General features: G+C 40.1%; 1 protein-coding gene across 1 annotated transcript; it reads right to left on the reverse strand.

Moving 5' to 3' along the window:
• Window positions 1–11433: 11433 nt before the first annotated feature.
• Window positions 11434–13290, reverse strand: LOC124266893. The gene has a single exon (XM_046701732.1). The coding sequence runs from the start codon at window positions 13288–13290 to the stop codon at window positions 11434–11436; it is 1857 nt and encodes a 618-aa protein (XP_046557688.1).
• Between the last annotated feature and the right edge of the window lie 9187 nt (window positions 13291–22477).

A 22477-nucleotide genomic window follows, 5' to 3' on the forward strand; every position in this document is an offset into this window, starting at 1 on the left:
TGTAAGCTTCTTGTGTCCGATAATAGTATTTGACGGGGTTGTTATGAATATTTGTATGAGGAGGTGGAGACTCGTGGTGTTAAGAATTGGGCATATCAAGTGAAATGTATTTTGTCAAGCATTGGTTTCAGTAAAATATGGTTAAGGCAGAAGTTATGAAGATATTATTTATCAGTTATTTAACAAAGGATTAATGATCAGGCTATACACTTTATTTTTAGTCAGTTGTCGAAATTTATGATTTATAAAATGTTATCAATCAATGTTCGATTCAATATTATTGACGATTCCATATCTCTATAAGAAGTATTTATCTAAATTCACACTCAGCTCCCACATCTTAACGGTAGAAACTGGTAGATACCAAAACATAAATCTTGCTAATCGTAAATGTTTAATGTGTTAAAGATGATATTGAAGATGACTAATTGCATTTTATATTGAAATGTCCATCATATTATAATTATTGAATAATGTATATCAAACCACATTATTACAAATGTCCATCAGTATTTAAGCTTATTCAACCTCTTAGTATTAACAATGCTAGAGAATTATGTAACTTAGGCAAATATTTATATAAGGATAGTATATCAAGAAATGAGTTAATTAGTACTTAATTGTACATTCTCCTTTGTAATTCCATTGTACCCGTGAAGATCCGGGTTAGAATATTGATCTTCAGTAACCCATGCTTGTCATAAGAGGCGACTGACGGGATCGGGTGGTCAGTCTTGTTAACTTGGTTGACACATGTCATCGGTTCCCAATTGCGTAGATCGATGCTCATGTTGTTGATCACTGGATTGTCTGGTCCAGACTTCTGGTCCAGACTCGATTATTTACAGACCGCAGCCATATAGGTGGAATATTGCTGAGTGCTCACTATAATTCCATTGTCACCATCTTTAAAAAAACAAAACCTGTACCAATACCGCTACTTGACATACCAATTGTCAGTACAGACAAAGGTAATAAAGGAATTGAATACTGATCACCAGTGGTGTCAGAACAATGCACGTGTTAACCTTATAACGAGGTGAGTGAGTGAGTTTAGTTTTACGCCGCACTCAGCAATCTTTCAACTATATGGCAGCGGTCTGTAAATAATCGAGTCTGGACCAGACAATCCAGTGATCAATAGCATGAGCCCTCGATCCGCGCAATTGGGAACCGATGAAATGTGTCAACCAAGTCAGCGAGCCTGACCACCAGATCCTGTTAGTCGCCTCTTACGACAAGCATGGGTTACTTATAACGAGACGCCGAGGCAGCAAAATGCGATACGCTCGCGTCTTTATCTGTGTACAGTCCAATATTGTAACGAGTTATGACGAAACGTTACAGTATGTGTTTGGAAAACAATCTTTTTACGTTGTTCTCGATTTAGTACTTGAACTTAATTATCCCACTATCAAAGATGAAACGTAGCAGGAATGTTCTCATAAATGTTGACATCTGAATTTATCTACATCATCTTGATACTAGAGTCGATACGTCCGTCATGGCGGTCACATTGAAAAAGCTTTACGTCGCGATTTGATACTTGCTTTTACTGCTGTTAAGCTGAAAATGAATAGATGAACGTATACCACCGGATTAAATACCCTAGGTGCTCTCAATCATTATATGTACGCTTTATGGCAAGGGGGGTTGTGGTTTTAGAAACTGGTTTAAACGCTCTTAAAATCATTGCATTGCGCATAGTTTTCTACTGGAGTTCAACATTGTCGTTAAATGCCGCACTCAGCACGATTTCACGTGTATGACATCTGTCTGAAATAATCGGTTCTAGATCAGATGATCCTGTGATTGATATCATGAGCATCGATTTACATATGATCTAAACGATACATTTATTCGAGATTATTGTTTTTGTTTTTTACCCTGATAGTTTGACAGTTTGAAATAATTACCCTTATGAGTTGTGAAAGTACAGAAAGGCCAAATGAGTGAGTGAGTGACTTAGTTTTACGCCGCACTCAGCAAGATTCCACCTATATGGCGGCGGTCTGTAAATAATCGAGTCTGGACCAGACAATCCAGTGATCAACAGCATGAGCATCGATCTGCTCAATTGGGAACCGATGACATGTGTCAACCAAGTCAGCGAGCCTGACCACCCGATCTCGTTAGTCGCCTCTTACGACAAGCATGGGTTACATCGTAAACGTTGCGCACAATGAAATTGTCTCATGACTGGCCCTGTGTATGGTCTGCGAGCTCGGATACCTGAGGTCTGCATTCAATTCCTGGTGGTCTGTGTTGACGGTCGTCCTCTGAACAACTGTCTGCTAATGAAGGTTGCAATCACAAATCTGTTGCTGAGATGACGCACCTCATTTGTACGTCATCTTAGTGTGACGTCACAGGCAGCGCCCAAGGTCATGATGATCTGCAAAGGTGCCCGACTGTTCCACAGTGTATTATTTATCATGTCAAACGGCAACCGCCGAGAGCTCCTGCGACTGCTGCAAAGGATGTAATTGTCCAGCATTAAGATTACCCAAGACACGCTCACATTTTTGGGGGGTGGGGGCGTGAATGCAATGTCTGTTAGCTCGCATTCATATGCACGTGTGATTGTTGAGGTGATCACGTGACTCACTTCACGTGATTATTGTGTTCCACGCTTTATGACCAAATTGTTTCACATCTGTCGCCAATACCATGTTCAAACAGCCCACAATGAGAAACTAACCCGAATTACCCCGCTTACAATTACGACCAATAAAATGGGTGTCAAGTTTCAAATATCAGTATATCATATATGGAGGTAGAAGTATCATCTTCGTAGATGAAAGTATCTCCTACGTTTTGATATTTTTTTACACTGTGGCACTAACATGCTTCAGTACTCGACAGCGCCATAAGCTCAACTAGTGACCTTCACACTGATGTATTTTACGTCACTACGCTTTGTGTAACGTTACTCGACCTACCGTTTAACAAGAGAGGGGATTATCATGTAGGCGACATCCCTTGCTAGCTGTAACAGTCTCAGACAGGTGCTCGGCAAGATGTCCCCCCAGCCTGCAGGGAACAATCACATCTATTGTGTATGATGTGCTGTGTTCATAAATGATACCTACTTGAGATATATTTGGGCTTACAGAATGCAGATGACATCAGTGATAGGTAGCCATGACATGTAGTCTGTCTTGACTAACATTGTGTTTCAAAATGAGATGAACTATTTTGTATCATCCTGTCAGCCTAGACGTTGCTGTACGTATAACCACAACCAGAACGACATAGTGTCCACAGTACCTGAGTAATTTAGGCGTAATTCCGACCAGACAGTATTTTGCAGGTGAACTCTTCTCACCTGAAACTTGTTGAGTTGGGTACTTATTTGTCTGTCACAGTAAAGAAAAGTGCACACATCGTCAGTTATCAGGTGATTAGATCTCCGTTTCATTGTGTTAAATACCATGGACGCATTTGCTGCAATAATGTTGTTCCAGATATGACGTCACTTGTTCACATCGGACCAGAAACGGATCTGTCTAGCCCACGAGCCGAAAATATATGGCGACTGAAGACCAGTTTTGTTAAAAAAAACGTATACCCCACAAAATAAAACCGACCGACCAACCGACCGACCGACCGACCGACAAACAAACAACACAACAAAACAAAACACAATACAACACAAACAACAACAACCCCAAAAAAAAAATAATAAAAAAAAAAAATATATATATATATACACACCCCAAATCCTCAAAACAAACCCTGCTAAACGTAAGATGTTTCAAATGATCTTTCCTACTTTCGCAATATAAATCCCTTCCAGATGTGGCTTGCAACTTGACACAAAGCCAGTGTCTGTACGTACCTTAAAATCATAGACTATGAAGTAGAACGTAAACGGTGGTGTTACTGTGCTCTGCACGTGACTTAAGATGTGGTAAATATGTCCTGAAACATGACCACAATAGCAAATGTGAGTTCTGTGACAATGACTCGACACCACTGAGGTTGCAGTACGTTTTTCAGATCAGTCTCTTTCTTTCTTCAGTACTATGTTGACCACTGACCAATATACATTCAAACTGGGTAACAAACGTGTAAACCCCTTAGAATTATTTTGTTCAATCTATAAAGGACCGAAATATTAGGTATTTTCAGTGACTGTTTACATATAGCTGCACTGCCTTATTTTCCTATGTTGTTTTATTTAATTATATTTAATGTTTGTTATTTCATATTTTTAAGTAGTAGTTATACCACAGTGCATTAATGTAAATGGTCATTCTTGTCTCTCGTAGCCCCTTTGGACGAATGCTACATTTTACAATTTTATTGTGTTCACATGATCGCTTTATATAACATAATATACATTAACAAAAGATATTTCGTCTGTCAGTGCAAAATGTCAACCCCAGGGGAACCATCCACCGAGACAGCTGATACATAGTATATGAAAGGGTGATGAAAATTAGTGATGACACAAGGTGTTTGCGAAACCATGGGTCATAATCGTGTCGAAAGTTTTATTTCATCTCGCGACTGTGTGGTAAATTTTGTAATTTCGTAGTTCAAAAGACAACTCCTCAGACTGAATATAACATGTATCATATTTACCTCTATTTTTGGGGCGGTGGGATAGCCTAGTAGTTAAAGCGTTCGCTCGTCACGCCAAAGACCCGGGTTCGAATCCCACATAAGTACAATGTGCGGCGCCCATTTCTGGTGCCCCCCGCTGTGATTTTACTGGAATATTTCTGAAAGCGGTTAAAACTAAATTCACTCTTGACAAACCCGACATTAACAGCGATCCACGTTGTTGGCATACGACGACTTAAGTCAACATGCATATGACCATCAAATTCCTACAGACCTCATATTCAAGAAACATATATACGATCTTTTACTTACCAAAATTCTTCAAATTTAATTATTCATTCGACGTTTCAGAATACATGTATTATCCATCAAAATTACTTACTGCCGTCAACATGAGCTTTTTAATAAATTCATCACGTCTTTTTTAAAGAAAAATATTCTCTTCACTGGTTACCTGAGGTTTCTATAAAACCATGGCCAGACGCTCACGTCAGAATATATTATCATTCTGTTATGATTCTTATGATATTATTTTCAGCAGCTTTCATGCTTCCACAAAAGATGAAGATGTATGTAGAAGATGTTACGGCAGATAGAATCGCCTGGAGACTTAATTGATGTTTATCTGGTAATTCATTATTTTGAGGTTTAGTGACGGGTGTATCAGACTCGTAAATCTGTGGATGTTTTTGGGCTGTTTTAACAAAAAAACGTATTGTGCTCTTACCGGATCTGACGGCTGCCGTTAAAGTTGGGATTTAGAGGTCAATCATGTGATCTTTGTATGTATTCGTGGATTTAGTAGGAAGGGTACACCCAGTGAAATCTGTTACCCAACACTTGCACGGAGTGTGGTCGTTGGTCATGACGTTAAAGAGGTGCATTAATTCACGATGAATCTTATGATAAACCTATGAATTATTTGAATGACAATATAATGGCTCCACTTTTAATAAAGAGAATTCTTAGCAAATTCTAACAATTTTGATGGAAACATAATTGAATATATCACTATCAAATTTCATATTCAGCCTTTATGAGTTATGTGGAAGAACCTGAACTTAGTCTATTTTTTATGTCATATCCTTATGTTTTATAAATAAACGATGTTTTACTCCCTCATGCCTGTTTTTCCAGTGTTACGACATTATCGACACGTCTAAAACTACAAGGGCTATAAACTGGAAACGATGACCCCAGCTATAGATTCTCTAGCACGTGCTCTACAAGGCAGTGTAGTGTACATGCTTAACGCATTATTGTTTCCACGTATCTTACTCCATGGAGCTCTATATATATATATATATATATATATATAGGCCTTTTTCTCCAACATGTGTGGAGAACAATCTCCTGAAGAGTAAAGTACATCCTGGAGAAAAAGGCACGCATATATATGTTATCCACGTATCTTATTCCATGGAGCGTACCATATATATATATATATATATATTGTGAGTGATCGGTTTTACGCCGATTTTAGCAATATTCCAGCAATATCACGGCTGGGGACCCCAGAAATGGGCTTCACACATTGTACCCATGTGGGGAATCGAACTCGGGTTTTCGGTGTAACGAGCGAACGCTTTAACCACTAGGCTACCCCACCGCACCATATATATTGTGGTAAATCCGTATGTAGTACGGAACTACCCTTCAATATTGTAATGCATTCTTACCAGTAAAACGTACGAAGCAATGTTTCACCTGGATACGGAATACATGAGCCTCAGGGACATACGGATCCTGCGAATGAATTGAATCCAACCAAAGAAAGGTGACGTCTCGTTTGTCAGGATATTGACAGAACACAAATTCATATGCCATGTGTTTATTCTATTTTTGATCTATGATATCTAAAGGAGATAATAAAGTGGATTATTACATGATTTATCTCCTGTTTTTGTAGACAGGTTAATATACGGGTAAACCTGCAACAAACTTGGACCAGCCATTGTGACACTAAACGCTTACTCTTTATTGTCCATCAATCATAACAACATAGATATGTCCCTTTAGTGAGGTGAGGTGAGGTGAGGTGAAAGTGGGTTTATTGTCGTGCTTGAGAATATTTCGCTCCTATGACGACGTGCATGTGTGTGCATGTTTATGTGCGGCTGCTTGTACTAGCCCAGACTGAAGCTGGTTTTATAGTGCTAGACCACTGAGATACCACGCCGCAGTGAAGCATGAATACCCCACTCAGACACATTATACTGATTCCGTGCCGATCAGTTCTTGTTGTACCCATTAGTGCCGAGCGCCAGGCAGGGACCAACAAGTACCATATTTTAAGGTCTTTTGGTATGACGCGGTCGGGGATCGAGCCCGCGACCTTCCGCACTCGGGGCGGACGCTCTAACCACTACACCACGAAGGCAGTCCTGTCCCTTTAGTACACAACGGTATTGAGATATAGCTTGTTTAGTAATATCATTAAATATAATCATGAGGAGAAAATCGTGTCATTTACTACCTCATGCCGGACCACATGGCCGCCCTTGCCCTAATCTGAACATTGTGGCACGTTGGACCCCTGGGCAATATTTGTCTCAACTGAATATCTTGTCCTGCTGTTGGCGAGTTGTTTCATTGTGGTAATTACAGTGAGTAAGTGATTTTAGTTCAACACGCTTTGAATAGAGGCTCACTAATATGACATTGTGTCAGTCTAGGACAATCCCAGATTGAAGCTGGTCATCGTTCGACCAATACCTTACTTGACCATTAAAACACAGAAATGATCGACTGACGAATACAACATAGAAATCATCGACCGACCAATATCTTACTAGACAAATAGAACATAGAAACCATCGACCGACCAATATCTTACTTGACAAATACAACATAGAAACCATCGACCGACACATACCTTAATGCACAAATAGAACAGAAATTATCGACCTACCAGTACCTTACTTGACGAATAAAACACAGAAATAATATACCGACTATTACTTTACTTGACAAATACAACATAGACACCATCGACCGACCAATACCTTAATTCACAAATAGAACAAAGAAACCATCGCCCGACTATTACCTTACTTGACAAATAAAACAAAGAAACCATCGCCCGACCAATACCTTGACAAATACAACACAGAAACCATCCAACAACTATTACCTTACCTGACGAATACAACACAGAAAACTCGACATATATTCATCAGGGTAGATGATAAAATAATAGTGTTCACGCACCATTCCCTGGCAGTTTTACGACAGAGGAGCACAACACCTCTACCTTGTTGTCAAATAAATAAAACACTATCTGCAACAGTGACAACCAGGGCGCTATTTTGTCGCCACTCCTTCTGAACCATGCATAGAATGTGCCGAGAATCCAGAGAAACATTATCTGCAAGAGTTACAGCCAGGGCAGTGGTTTCCAGAAGCATCTTCAGAGCAACGCATAGAACTATTCCGAGTAGGCGAAGAAGTAAAAAGGGTCTTTGTTTGTTAAACTTGATATTTCCAATTAGAGCTTCACCCCGAACCTGCCTGCCGTCACTTGAGACAAACACTGTGACGTGGAGGAATACCTGATCGGATCTGCATTAGGGGTCCTGGCAACTGGGGGAAGAATGTCGACAAGTTTGATCTCCCCTATTCACGAGTTTCAATGTGTTTAAAACCTTTTTTGAAGGAGAACAGATAAAGTTGTAACAATGGCAACTCACCAGACGTCCAGGCGAAGGTAGTGATGCATGTTTCATGCATGATAAAGTGCATGCAGTCTGTGGTATATTCGTGAACAAGAGCTCAAGGATACACAGTAGGATTATAATCAAAGGACATGCCTTGAAGCGACAATGCGGAAAGATGAGAGTATGCATAATGATAAGTGCATGTGTGTTCCACACTATACGGTACAAATAAAATTAATGAAAAGGGATGTAAGCACAAATGTCAGAGGGATTTTATAGCAGAGTTTTGCTAACAAATGTTCTATTAATTATAAGTATGACGGTACCACACTGCACCGTCCTGATTTGATCACGGGTCCCCCAATCAGGTGGAAATGCCAAAGTCACCAAAATTAATGTAGCACCAATGACGTGAGGTCTTATTGTGGGTCATGGTACCCCTACTATGTGGGACGTTGCTCATGCTATTAACCACCGGCTTGCTCCATCAGATCTCTCACCGAGCAGATGGCTAGTAGAGGTGTGTTCCTTACCTTCAATGCTCAGTTTATTGGGAGTTTAGTCCTAAGGTAGGTCACCCCAGTATGGATCCCGATCGGTTTCTCAAGGCCGTCTCGCGGGCTTCACAAACGTGATGTCGACACGCCTCCTCACAGTTTGGCTTTATTTTCAAATGAAACTGGGTGTCTACATCTAACTAATATACTGTTCGGGTAGGGTTACGAAGAATCTTAGACATATTCTGTGCTATTTCTGTGGGAATTAGGAATTAAACCACGCCCCCTTCAAGCTATACTTGTGCGGGGGCGGTGGGAGAGCCTAGTGGTTAAAGCGTTCGCTCGTCACGCCGAAGACCCGGGTTCGAATCCCCACATGGGTACATCGTGTGAAGCTCATTTCTGGGGTTCCCCGCCGTGATATTGCTGGAATATTGCTAAAAGCGGCGTAAAACTAAACTCACTCACTCACTCACTATACTTGTGCGATGGCGACAGAGTTGTCCGCGATGTCAGTTCCAGTGACTTCGCTTATTGACAGTTATTACATATGACGGTGCTCACACTATCAACCATTGGTTTGTCTGGTTTCATCTCGATTAAGGAGCGATAGGATAGCCTAGTGTTTAAAGCGTTCGCTCGTCACACCGAAGACCCGGGTTCGATTCCAACATGGGTACAATGTTTGGAGTCCATTTCTGGTGTCCCCCGCCGTGATATTGCTGGAATATTGCTAAAAGCGGCGTAAAACCAAATTCATTCACCCACTCATCTCGATTATTTACAGGCTGTCATGATATAACTAGAATATACCCGAGTATGGCAACAAAAGAAAATAAGCCCAAATCTTTGCCATTCCCCCGAAACTAAAGGAAATCGTTTTACAGAATATAAGCAAACAAATCGACGAAACAACCCACCAAAACACCCAATCCCCAACCATCCAACCACCAAACAAACACGCAAGCAAGCAAGCAAGCAAGCAGACAGACAAACAAACGAACAAACCCTTTGCGAGGCATCTGTAAATATAAAAACACAAACCCAGAACAACAGAATTGCAACAACAAAAGAATTATTGTGCCCCAAAACTTGCATAACATTCGACTCGAACCCATAAATAAACACATTTAAAGCTTAACAAACCGCACTGAGGCTGGCTTACTGTAGACACTTCTGGGCTTTATGTAATTTCTCACCGAACCTTTGGTGTGTGAAATTGCAACCTACTTCGGGGCCCTTTAAAGACAGGAAATATCTGTTCGAATTTCAGTTTTATGATGACAGTTCCTTGCCTAACGGTATCACGTCTTCTCGGTAACAAAGATGACCAAAAGCCTCTGGCGATAGCTCACTTCCCACGGTGTGGTGGCCGACACTGGATACGATCAACCTCAAGAGTTGAATAATAGCAAGTTTCATTTTTTAAATGTTATAACGTTAAGGTGATGAAATCATTGATCGTATGTTCATGCATCGGCAAATCGCATTTCAAAGTGATGAGAAACCTATTCATGTCGACTTTTAAGTTATATATGGCACAGAAGATGCTCCGTTATGCTTGCTTGCTATCACTTATACCGTAATAGGCACACAAGTAGAGTATTTACATTGTAACCTCTAGATAGGAAGGCATTCAATTCGTTATTTTTTCCCTGGCGTAGGCACAATACCACTGGTCTCTGTCGTGTATCTATATCGTGTGAACGCTCTTCGTGGTTTGTGTCTTTTCTTTTGCTTGAATCGGTCTGTCTGGGCGTACATCTCTGATGTCGGCAATCAGTCATTCTTAACAGCTATTGCACCATGCAGTTGAATCATATCACAATAGAGTTGGCACGGCGACGGGCATATAAGCAAACACAAACGATTATATTACGATAAATTAGGGAATTATGAGTTTGTTTGGAATGAGAAGCGTTCACTTACTCACTCACTGATTCGCTCACTTCATCTCGCTCCCGCGTTCACACATATTCCGTGTATAACTTGCTTCCGCGTACGTCTGACAGTCTGCCCACTCACCCATTCGCCTACTCACTCACTCGTTTGTAAAACCGACAACCACTACGGTTGTACCATCTGTGACGAGATCGTATGTGACACTGACAACCGTGAAGGTTGTATAATCTGTGACAACGTCGTATGTGACACTGACAACCGTGAAGGTTATACAATCTGTGACGACGTCGTATGTGACACTGACAACCGTGAAGGTTATACAATCTGTGACGACGTCGTATTGACACTGACAACCGTGAATGTTGTATAATCTGTGACGACGTCATATGTGACACTGACAACCGTGAAGGTTGTATAATCTGTGACGACGTCATATGTGAAACTGACAACCGTGAAGGATGTATAATCTGTGACAACGTCGTATGTGACACTGACAACCGTGAAGGATGTATAATCTGTGACAACGTCATATGTGACACTGACAACCGTGAAGGTTGTATAATCTGTGACAACGTCATATGTGAAACTGACAACCGTGAAGGTTGTATAATCTGTGACAACGTCATATGTGAAACTGACAACCGTGAAGGTTGTATAATCTGTGACAACGTCATATGTGTCACTGACAACCGTGCACTTTGTTTCATTTGTGACGACGTCGTTTGTGACACTGGCAGCCGTGAAGGTTGTGGAATCCGTGAGAACGTTGTATGTGACACAGACAACCACTATGGTTGTACAATCTGTCACAACGTCGTTTTGTGATACTGACAACCATGAAGGTTGTACAATCTATAACCACGCTGTGCGTAACACTGACAACCATGAAGGTTGTACATTCTATGACGATGTCGTTTGTAGACACTGACAACCGTGAAGGTTGTATAATCTGTGACAACGTTGTATGTGACACTGACAACCACTACGGTTGTACAATCTGTGACGATGTCGTTTGTGGCACTGACAGCCGCGAAGGTTATACAATCTGTGACAACGTTGTATGTGACACTGACAACCACTACGGTTGTATAATCTGTGACGATGTCGTTTGTGGCACCGACAGCCGTGAAGGTTGCAGAATCTGTGACAACGTCATATGTGAAACTGACAACCGTGAAGGATGTATAATCTGTGACAACGTCGTATGTGACACTGACAACCGTGAAGGTTGTATAATCTGTGACAACGTCGTATGTGACACTGACAACCGTGAAGGATGTATAATCTGTGACAACGTCATATGTGACACTGACAACCGTGAAGGTTGTATAATCTGTGACAACGTCATATGTGAAACTGACAACCGTGAAGGTTGTATAATCTGTGACAACGTCATATGTGAAACTGACAACCGTGAAGGTTGTATAATCTGTGACAACGTCATATGTGTCACTGACAACCGTGCACTTTGTTTCATTTGTGACGACGTCGTTTGTGACACTGGCAGCCGTGAAGGTTGTGGAATCCGTGAGAACGTTGTATGTGACACAGACAACCACTATGGTTGTACAATCTGTCACAACGTCGTTTGTGATACTGACAACCATGAAGGTTGTACAATCTATAACCACGCTGTACGTAACACTGACAACCATGAAGGTTGTACATTCTATGACGATGTCGTTTGTGACACTGACAACCGTGAAGGTTGTATAATCTGTGACAACGTTGTATGTGACACTGACAACCACTACGGTTGTACAATCTGTGACGATGTCGTTTGTGGCACTGACAGCCGCGAAGGTTATACAATCTGTGACAACGTTGTATGTGACACTGACAACCACTACGGTTGTATAATCGGTGACGATGTCGTTTGTGGCACCGACAGCCGTGAAGGCTGCACAATCTATGACAACGTCATATGTGAAACTGACAACCGTGAAGGATGTATAATCTGTGACAACGTCGTATGTGACACTGACAACCGTAAAGGATGTATAATCTGTGACAACGTCATATGTGACACTGACAACCGTGAAGGATGTATAATCTGTGACAACGTCATATGTGAAACTGACAACCGTGAAGGTTGTATAATCTGCGACAACGTCATATGTGAAACTGACAACCGTGAAGGTTGTATAATCTGCGACAACGTCATATGTGTTACTGACAACCGTGAACTTTGTTTCATTTGTGACGACGTCGTTTGTGACACTGGCAGCCGTGAAGGTTGTGGAATCCGTGAGAACGTTGTATGTGACACAGACAACCACTATGGTTGTACAATCTGTCACAACGTCGTTTGTGATACTGACAACCATGAAGGTTGTACAATCTATAACCACGCTGTGCGTAACACTGACAACCATGAAGGTTGTACATTCTATGACGATGTCGTTTGTGACACTGACAACCGTGAAGGTTGTATAATCTGTGACAACGTTGTATGTGACACTGACAACCACTACGGTTGTACAATCTGTGACGATGTCGTTTGTGGCACTGACAGCCGCGAAGGTTATACAATCTGTGACAACGTTGTATGTGACACTGACAACCACTACGGTTGTATAATCGGTGACGATGTCGTTTGTGGCACCGACAGCCGTGAAGGCTGCACAATCTGTGACAACGTCATATGTGACACGACAAGCCATGAAAGTTGTACAATCCACGTCGTATGCTCACTTGCCAATTGTTAGTCTCCATTTTAAAATATATCTTACAAAAATAGGATTCTGTGAAAACAGACAGCCACACATCCTGTTCTTTTGTATCCGGGTCGTATCAATATATTGTTTACCAGATGTAACTTGGTACACAATGATAATACGTTCTAATAATACGTCAAAAAATATTTATTACTGAAAACATTTACAATAAAAATAGGCAATGTCCAGTTCCGACAAAGGTCCTTGTTTGTTTGAGACCTGTGAATAGACAAAAAAGTACTTTAAATTCCCAAATTGAGTAAACAAACAACACCGTCCTACACACACTTCTGAATACACTAGGTGAGTTCGACACGTTTTACATCGCTTTTAGCAATAGCGATACTATGGCGGTGATAAAGCGTTGGGTTTCAGACCTTTTCTGCCATGTAGGGAATCGAACCATGATCTTAGGTGCAATGAACGAACGTTTAAACTACACGACCACCTCGAAAGTTAAAGAGAAAAGTTTCCGAATAAACAAGTAATTAAGTACATTTTTATCTTCTGTAGGTTAATAAATAAAGCTGGCTTTAGATCAGGGATATCGATAATCGTTTACAAAATATAGATCGATTATCGATAGATATCTGAGAAGTAACTTTGGACAAAAATACTATTTCACCTCACTGGTTAGTGGTGACATATTTATGAATGGATTACTAACAAAACTGCGTCTTGAGCATAATTTAGAAGCAACCCATGAACAACGACCTGACTTCGTGCATTGTGCGAGTAGACTAAAACTTAATTCATCACAAAAGTGTATGTACGATATAATTTTCATATTGATAATCATTCACAATTTTTCCTATTTAACATTTCCAATGAAGTTCTTGAAAGGCCTTTAGAAGTTGGACGAACATGAAAATATATGACACGTTTTAATGATAACAACTTCTTTTTATTCTTTACACGACGTTTCAGAGCCAATTCTTGCCCCTTCAACAGGTGGATGCTGAGTCAGTGCTCTGAAGGAATATATACTAAACAACATCAGAAACGTACCACACAAAAATGCACCGACGATGCTCAGATATCATGGGTACATTTCAGTCTGAAGGGGATATGTCGTATTCTATGGGTGGTGCGTTTCTAATGTTGTTCAGTATATATATATAGCTAAAACACGTTTACACAACGCAACATGGGAGAATTTTCGATGTTCCGTTTTTTTATCTAACCCTAAATAAAAAAGAATAATATACTGGCGGGGTAATCTAAAACATTGCAAACATGTTTGGAATCGAACCTCTCAAACGAGAAAGCGCTACTCAGCCACAAAAGGAAAATGAACTTAACACACCAGTTCTATATTTCTTCTAGTAAGTTCCCTTTACGACAGGTCGTCGCAGACGTCCGGTTCCAGCTGCGCGTGGATGATCGTAGACGTCGTAGATGTAATCACCATAACCTCCGTAGTAGTCGGGATAGTCGCCGTAGAAGACCCTGGGGTAGGGTGCAGGGAAGCCACCGATGATGCCGCTGCCAAAGCCAAAACGCCTTCCAAAGGGTCTCCCACCATACAGGGGGGTCGCCAGTGAAGCTCCACACAGAGCTACAGCAATCACAATGATAACAGCAACCTTCATTTTGTGGATATCTGAAACGAAAGGACGCTGTTCAAAATCTACATATCTGTGTTTGCGACAATAGAATTCTTAATTTGGCCTTATTTTCTTTGTTTGTTTTCTGTAATGTTTTGTTTGTTCTGTCTAATCAGTACTTCTTTATCCTCGTTGCCGGACACATGTGTAGTTAAACAATGAAAATATGATCAAACTTAACAATTGTTGAAAGTGTTGAAGACATATAGAACATGTTTAAATAACATTTAGCTGGTAGGGCATGTTGGCATGCATTTCTGTCGTGGAAGTATACTCTGTTAGTTCTGTACTTTGATAATCTTCGTTTAGTTAAATAAAGGAAAAGGGATCAAACTTAACAATTCTTGAAAGTGTTGGAAAAATATAGGACTTGCTAAAAATATGTTTTTTTTCACATTTTGGACATGTTGTCATGCGTTTCAGAAAGGCAGCTAAAGAAAGTTAGGAACACCTCTACAATAAACCTTGAAATTAAGTGCCTCACTTCCAGTAACATAATATTTGTCATAAATATTTGTCATAAATATTTGTCATATTCGTGTTTTCTATACCCAGTGTTGATTAGCCAGAACAGCAAACAAGACAAGAGAGCAGCGTTCGCAAACTGACGGACAGTCAAATAGTGACATATACGTGTTTTTTGAAATAAGTGACTATAGTACTATGTTTTACGCTTTACAATTTGTGTACAGTCGCGGAGGACACTTAGCACGACCTTCATAACTGGGCAGCAAACAGGTACCCCAGAGTAACGAGCGAATGCTTTAACCACGGTGCCGCCCAATGCCCAGGAATGTTGTAGAACATGTACGTATTTAAATAGACAAGCCCCAACCATGAAACTCAAGTTCCCAGTTTGACATCTCATTATAAGTAAAAACTATCAACGCAAGAAAATGGCCCGAAATAACTCCCGGAACACGTTCCGTAGGGAGTAACACCCCAAAAAGTCGTGAAAAGACCATTCACATCAGAGACAACTGTAAGTTGTTTATACCTAAAATTATTTAGCTGCCTTCCTGAAAGGTATGCCAACATGTCCAAAATGTTAAAAGCATTTTTTTAGCAAGTGCTGTATTTTTTTCGATACTTTCAACAATTCTTAAGTTTGATGCTTTTTCATCATTTAAGTAAACACGTATCCGGATTACGAAAGTACATTGATAGCAATTGAATTGGAAGTTCTTCAAGAATATGCTTTGGAATGGTCTAAGTCGATTCAGAAACATCTGTGGCACTACGTGCACCTGTCTTACCTGTCTTCTTCAGTGGGCCAGTGGAATGGTAAATGTGTGTCACTCTGTTCTCCGAAGCTTATATTGGGCGGCACTTATATGTCCCCATGAAGCTATCCATCACAATGGATCATTTAGTCACATTGTTCCATAAATGCGTTATTTCAAGCTTCCCTTTCACTTCCCCAACGATTGATCACTTGTTTGCCTATCTGTTGACATTAATGGAACTGTCCTTTATTATGACCATGAATACTGTGCAAAACTCGTCTTTGAATTTATTAGTTCCCTTTCATAAGAACACGATTTGGGGACTGTAGTTAGACTGTGCACCAGTAGTACATACACTGTATATAGTGAGTGAAAGAGTATAGTTTAACGCCGCGTTTAGCAATATTACAGCAATATCACCGCGGGAAACACAATACACAAAGAAACTCTCTCTCTCTCTCTCTCTCTCTCTCTCTCTCTCTCTCTCTCTCTCTCTCTCTCTCTCTCTCTCTCTCTCTCTCTCTCTCTCTCTCTCTCACTCTCTTTCTCTCTCTCTCTCTCTCTCTCTCTCTCTCTCTCTCTCTCTCTCTCTCTCTCTCACTCTCTCTCTTTCTCTCTCTTTCTCTCTCTATTTGTAAAGCGCCAATGTCCACCCACTGGTGCATGCTCATGGCGCATCAAAACCGACCCGCATAAACTATAAATATTAATACCAAGTATTGGAACACAAAGGCAAGTGTTAACGATAATCATCCAATACAAGAACGTTCATGTCAGTAAATATAACATCAGAGCATATCCTCTTGTTTGCTCATACAGCATACGGTAGCACCCCACACGTGAGTAAGTGTCATTTCTGATTTTGACAAGTTTAAAGAATGTCGATTAATCTCTGTGCATCATACTTTCTCTCAATCTTGCAGTCTGCTTGTCATACACGTATCATTGACAGTGGAGTTGATTTCTTACATCTGTTGTGTATGTATGGACTGGCAATGCAGTGTTTGCAATGTGCGGAGCTGTTTGCAGGCATAAAATTCAGTGTTGTATCCAACACGTTCAATGCTTCCTAGTCTGTAATAAGCATACTATGGTACCATCCATAGAATTGTACGACCCGCAGTGAGCCAAGTGCTTACACACTGAACACTAGTGGTGGTCCGATTAATTGAAATAATCGAAGATTGGTCGTAGCGACTAAACGACCATGCAATCGACCATAATTTCTCATAATCGAACACAACCAATTTTGGAACACTTGTTTTCATTAACAATATTTTTCACATGGTTGGTTTTGTCTGTTACATTTTGTAAGCACTGCAAGCTCCTTTCAAGTCATGATTGAATTTATCTTAAAGGCTCCAAGAAATTTATGTTCCTAACATACTAGTCATCCTTTAAAGATGTGAAATTTCGCCAAAAAGCCCCAAAAGAACTACATGTACATGTTTTTTTCCTTATTTTTATGTGCATTAACAAATTTCATAAATGAAAAGATTTGGAATGTCTCAGGTCATAACACCATAACGGTCATAACACCATAATACCTAACTTCTGTCAGGCCTCACAACCGGATGGGATGTAATATCTTCCCCATTCGTTCCCTATTATAATGCAACATTTTTTATTATCAGATACTTAAACCTCTCACAATTCTTGACATTTGAAGTAATGTCCAAGTAACCTTACTTTGTTTAACAGTCTATGTCCTTTTGATCCATAGATCCTGTCCCGTATATCGTCTTGGAGGCATGCCTAAAGCACAATTTTCTCTAACTACGCTATACAATTTACACCATACATCACATTAAGTACTGTACGGTTAGAAAGTCACGATACACCCACAAAAAAGACCGAAAAGTGTTAATGGCATGCCTTCCTCAAGTAGATGACGGCAGGTCATCCAGTGGATATAGCGGAAGAGGTTAAGGACGCCGGATGGACAACAACTAACAACATATCTTAGTACAAAACAAAAACAAAATAGTATTCTAGCAGAACATATACATGTAAGATATTAATTACCCTTCTATGGTATTCTTTCTCATTTAGAAACCAAAAGCCTTATATGTTTGTTGAATCTGAAGGACACATCGATACAGCAAGACACTACTGGACTTTTTAGCCGTACATTTTGATAAGATCGCATTGACTGATTCACTTTTTTATCACAAAAATATACTTTATGTTGCCAACGAACTGTCTCGCTGTTAATTCTATTCAATTTGATATTTTCTGTATTTGTGAAGCAGGTAAGAAAAGATGTATATTTCAATCACATGAACAAGATGCCAGGTACCTTTCAGCGCTGTTTATTTGTTCCACGTTACCGTGTCCAGAATCATGGGATAAATCTACTTTAGATTCGAGGCCTCTTAATTTGGACTGATTGAGTATGGTTTTACGGCGCTTTTAGCAATATTCCAGCAGCAACACAACGGCTTGGGACACCAGAAATGGGCTTAACACATTGTACCCATGTGGGGATTCGAACCCGGGTGTTCAGCGTGACGAGCGGACGCTTTAACCATCAGGCTACCTCACTGCCCCTTTACAATTTGGAGCCGAAATGGAATGAACTGAGGTGATAGTGACTTCTGAATGCCCACCTACGAAATCCTAATGTTACAACACACGTCCTTTAAAGGATAACCGGGTTCATCTCAAATTTAATCTTTCTATTTTAAACAAATCCCCCTCCACATACAAACCTGTTTGCTTGCTATATATTGTCAAGATTTTTTAACATTTTCAAATATGTTTAAAAAAATTCAGATATCGTTAGTTTCAGTGAGAACGTTTTATGAATATGATTAAAAGCAACAAAACCCTTTCCACAACGATAAGAAATCTCTGCTAAAGGCTGAGTCGATTTTACAATAGTGACTAGATCATGAGTATTTGCCGGTATTGAACGTGTTATCATCTTTCCTTTAAACTATGCATTTATCGAGATGTGTTTGACTGTAAAATAAATGAAAGTTGTTTATATATGCTGTTAGCTACGGCTTTATAGAAAGTGTTCAAAACAAGACATATATTGACACAACATGTGACAAATTAAGGACTTATTCGAAGTATTCTGATTCGTTTATCCGTGTTCTAATATGTTCTTATCATTTACATGTATTTCACGTTTTCAGGGTGATTCACAAATTATTTATTCAATTAGTCAGTCAATAATTCATCCACCTAACTACATTAGGGCTACTTTTAGGGGGTTGCTTTCTCAATGTCATCTTTTTGTAAGATTGTGACAAAGACTGTCAACCATTTAGATAAAGGACATGCTTACACAAATTGTCTGTTAGATTACCGCTGCAATCGTGGTACGTTTAGCAAAATGTGTGATTGACAGAACACTGTTGCAATCGTGGTATCTTTGGCAAAATGTGTGTTAGACAGAACACTGTTGCAATCGTTGTACGTTTGGCAAAATGTCTGTTAGACAGAACACTGTTGCAATCGTGGTACGTTTAGCAAAATGTGTGTTTGACAGAACACTGCTGCAATCGTGGTACGTTTGGCAAACTGTGTGTTTGACAGAACACTGTTGCAATCGTGGTACGTTTGGCAAACTGTGTGTTTGACAGAACACTGTTGCAATCGTGGTACGTTTGGCAAAATGCGTGTTAGACAGAACACTGTTGCAATCATGATACATTTGGCAAGATGTGTGTTAGACTAAACACTGTTGCAATAGTACATTTGGCAAGATGTCTTTTTGAACACTGTTGCAATCGTGGTATGTTTGACAAAATGTATGTTTGACAGAACAATGCTGCAATCGTGGTACGTTTGGCAAAATGTGTGTTAGACAGAACACTGTTGCAATCGTACATTTGGCAAGATGTCTTTTAGAACACTGTTGCAATCGTTGTACGTTTGGCAAAATGTGTGATTGACAGAACACTGTTGCAATCGTGGTACGTTTGGCAAAATGTGTGTTAGACTGAACACTGTTGCAATCATACACTTGGCAAAATGTATTTTGGAACACTGTTGCAATCGTGGTACGTTTGGCAAAATGTGTGTTAGACAGAACACTGTTGCAATCGTTGTACGTTTGACAAAATGTGTGTTAGACAGAACACTGTTGCAATCATGGTACGTTTGGCAAAATGTGTGTTAGACTGAACACTGTTGCAATCATACACTTGGCAAAATGTATTTTGGAACACTGTTGCAATCGTGGTACGTTTGGCAAAATGTGTGTTAGACAGAACACTGTTGCAATCTCGGTACGTTTGGCAAAATGTGTGATTGACAGAACACTGTTGCAATCGTTGTACGTTTGACAAAATGTGTGTTAGACAGAACACTGTTGCAATCATGATACGTTTGGCAAGATGTGTGTAAGACTGAACACTGTTGCAATGGTACACTTGGCAAAATGTATTTTAGAACACTGTTGCAATCGTGGTACGTTTGGCAAAATGTGTGTTAGACAGAACACTGTTGCAATCGTACATTTGGCAAGATGTCTTTTAGAACACTGTTGCAATCGTGGTACGTTTGGCAAAATGTGTGTTAGACAGAACACTGTTGCAATCGTGGTACGTTTGACAAAATGTGTGTTAGACAGAACACTGTTGCAATCATGATACGTTTGGCAAAATGTGTGTTAGACAGAACACTGTTGCAATCGTACATTTGGCAAGATGTCTTTTAGAACACTGTTGCAATCGTGGTACGTTTGACAAAATGTGTGTTAGACAGAACACTGTTGCAATCGTGGTACGTTTGACAAAATGTGTGTTAGACAGAACACTGTTGCAATCGTGGTACGTTTGGCAAAATGTGTGCTAGACAGAACACTGTTGCAATCGTACATTTGGCAAGATGTCTTTTAGAACACTGTTGCAATCGTGGTACGTTTGACAAAATGTGTGTTAGACTGAACACTGTTGCAATCGTGGTACGTTTGGCAAAATGTGCGTTAGACTGAACACTGTTGCAATCGTACACTTTGCAAAATGTATTTTAGAACACTGTTGCAATCGTGGTACGTTTGGCAAAATGTGTGTTAGACAGAACACTGTTGCAATCGTACATTTGGCAAGATGTCTTTTAGAACACTGTTGCAATCGTGGTACGTTTGACAAAATGTGTGTTAGACAGAACACTGTTGCAATCGTGGTACGTTTGACAAAATGTGTGTTAGACAGAACACTGTTGCAATCGTGGTACGTTTGGCAAAATGTCTGTTAGACAGAACACTGTTGCAATCGTACATTTGGGAAGATGTCTTTTAGAACACTGTTGCAATCGTTGTACGTTTGACAAAATGTGTGTTAGACAGAACACTGTTGCAATCGTGGTACGTTTGGCAAAATGTGCGTTAGACAGAACACTGTTGCAATCGTGGTACGTTTGACAAAATGTGTGTTAGACAGAACACTGTTGCAATCATGATACGTTTGGCAAAATGTACGTTAGACTGAACACTGTTGCAATCGTACACTTGGCAAAATGTCTTTTAGAACACTGTTGCAATCGTGGTACGTTTGGCAAAATGTGTGTTAGACAGAACACTGTTGCAATCGTGGTACGTTTGACAAAATGTGTGTTAGACAGAACACTGTTGCAATCGTTGTACGTTTGACAAAATGTGTGTTAGACAGAACACTGTTGCAATCGTGGTACGTTTGACAAAATGTGTGTTAGACAGAACACTGTTGCAATCGTTGTACGTTTGACAAAATGTGTGTTAGACAGAACACTGTTGCAATCGTTGTACGTTTGCAATCATGATACGTTTGGCAAGATGTGTGTTAGACAGAACAGTGTTGCAATCGTACACTTGGCAAAATGTATTTTAGAACACTGTTGCAATCGTTGTACGTTTGACAAAATGTGTGCTAGACAGAACACTGTTGCAATCGCACATTTGGCAAGATGTCTTTTAGAACACTGTTGCAATCGTGGTACGTTTGGCAAAATGTGTGTTAGACAGAACACTGTTGCAATCGTTGTACGTTTGACAAAATGTGTGTTAGACAGAACACTGTTGCAATCGTGGTACGTTTGACAAAATGTGTTTTAGACAGAACACTGTTGCAATCATGATACGTTTGGCAAGATGTGTGTTAGACTGAACACTGTTGCAATCGTACATTTGGCAAGATGTATTTTAGAACACTGTTGCAAACGTTTGGCAAAATGTGTGTTAGACAGAACACGTTCAATCGTACATTTGGCAAGAAGAAACTGTTGCAAACGTGTACGTCTGACAAAATGTGTGTTAGACAGAACACTGTTGCAATCGTGGTACGTTTGACAAAATGTGTGTTAGACAGA

This window comes from Haliotis rubra, unplaced genomic scaffold, assembly GCF_003918875.1.
Source record: "Haliotis rubra isolate DU_JTF1 unplaced genomic scaffold, ASM391887v1 Scf1286, whole genome shotgun sequence".
NCBI classification, from domain to species: domain Eukaryota; kingdom Metazoa; phylum Mollusca; class Gastropoda; order Lepetellida; family Haliotidae; genus Haliotis; species Haliotis rubra.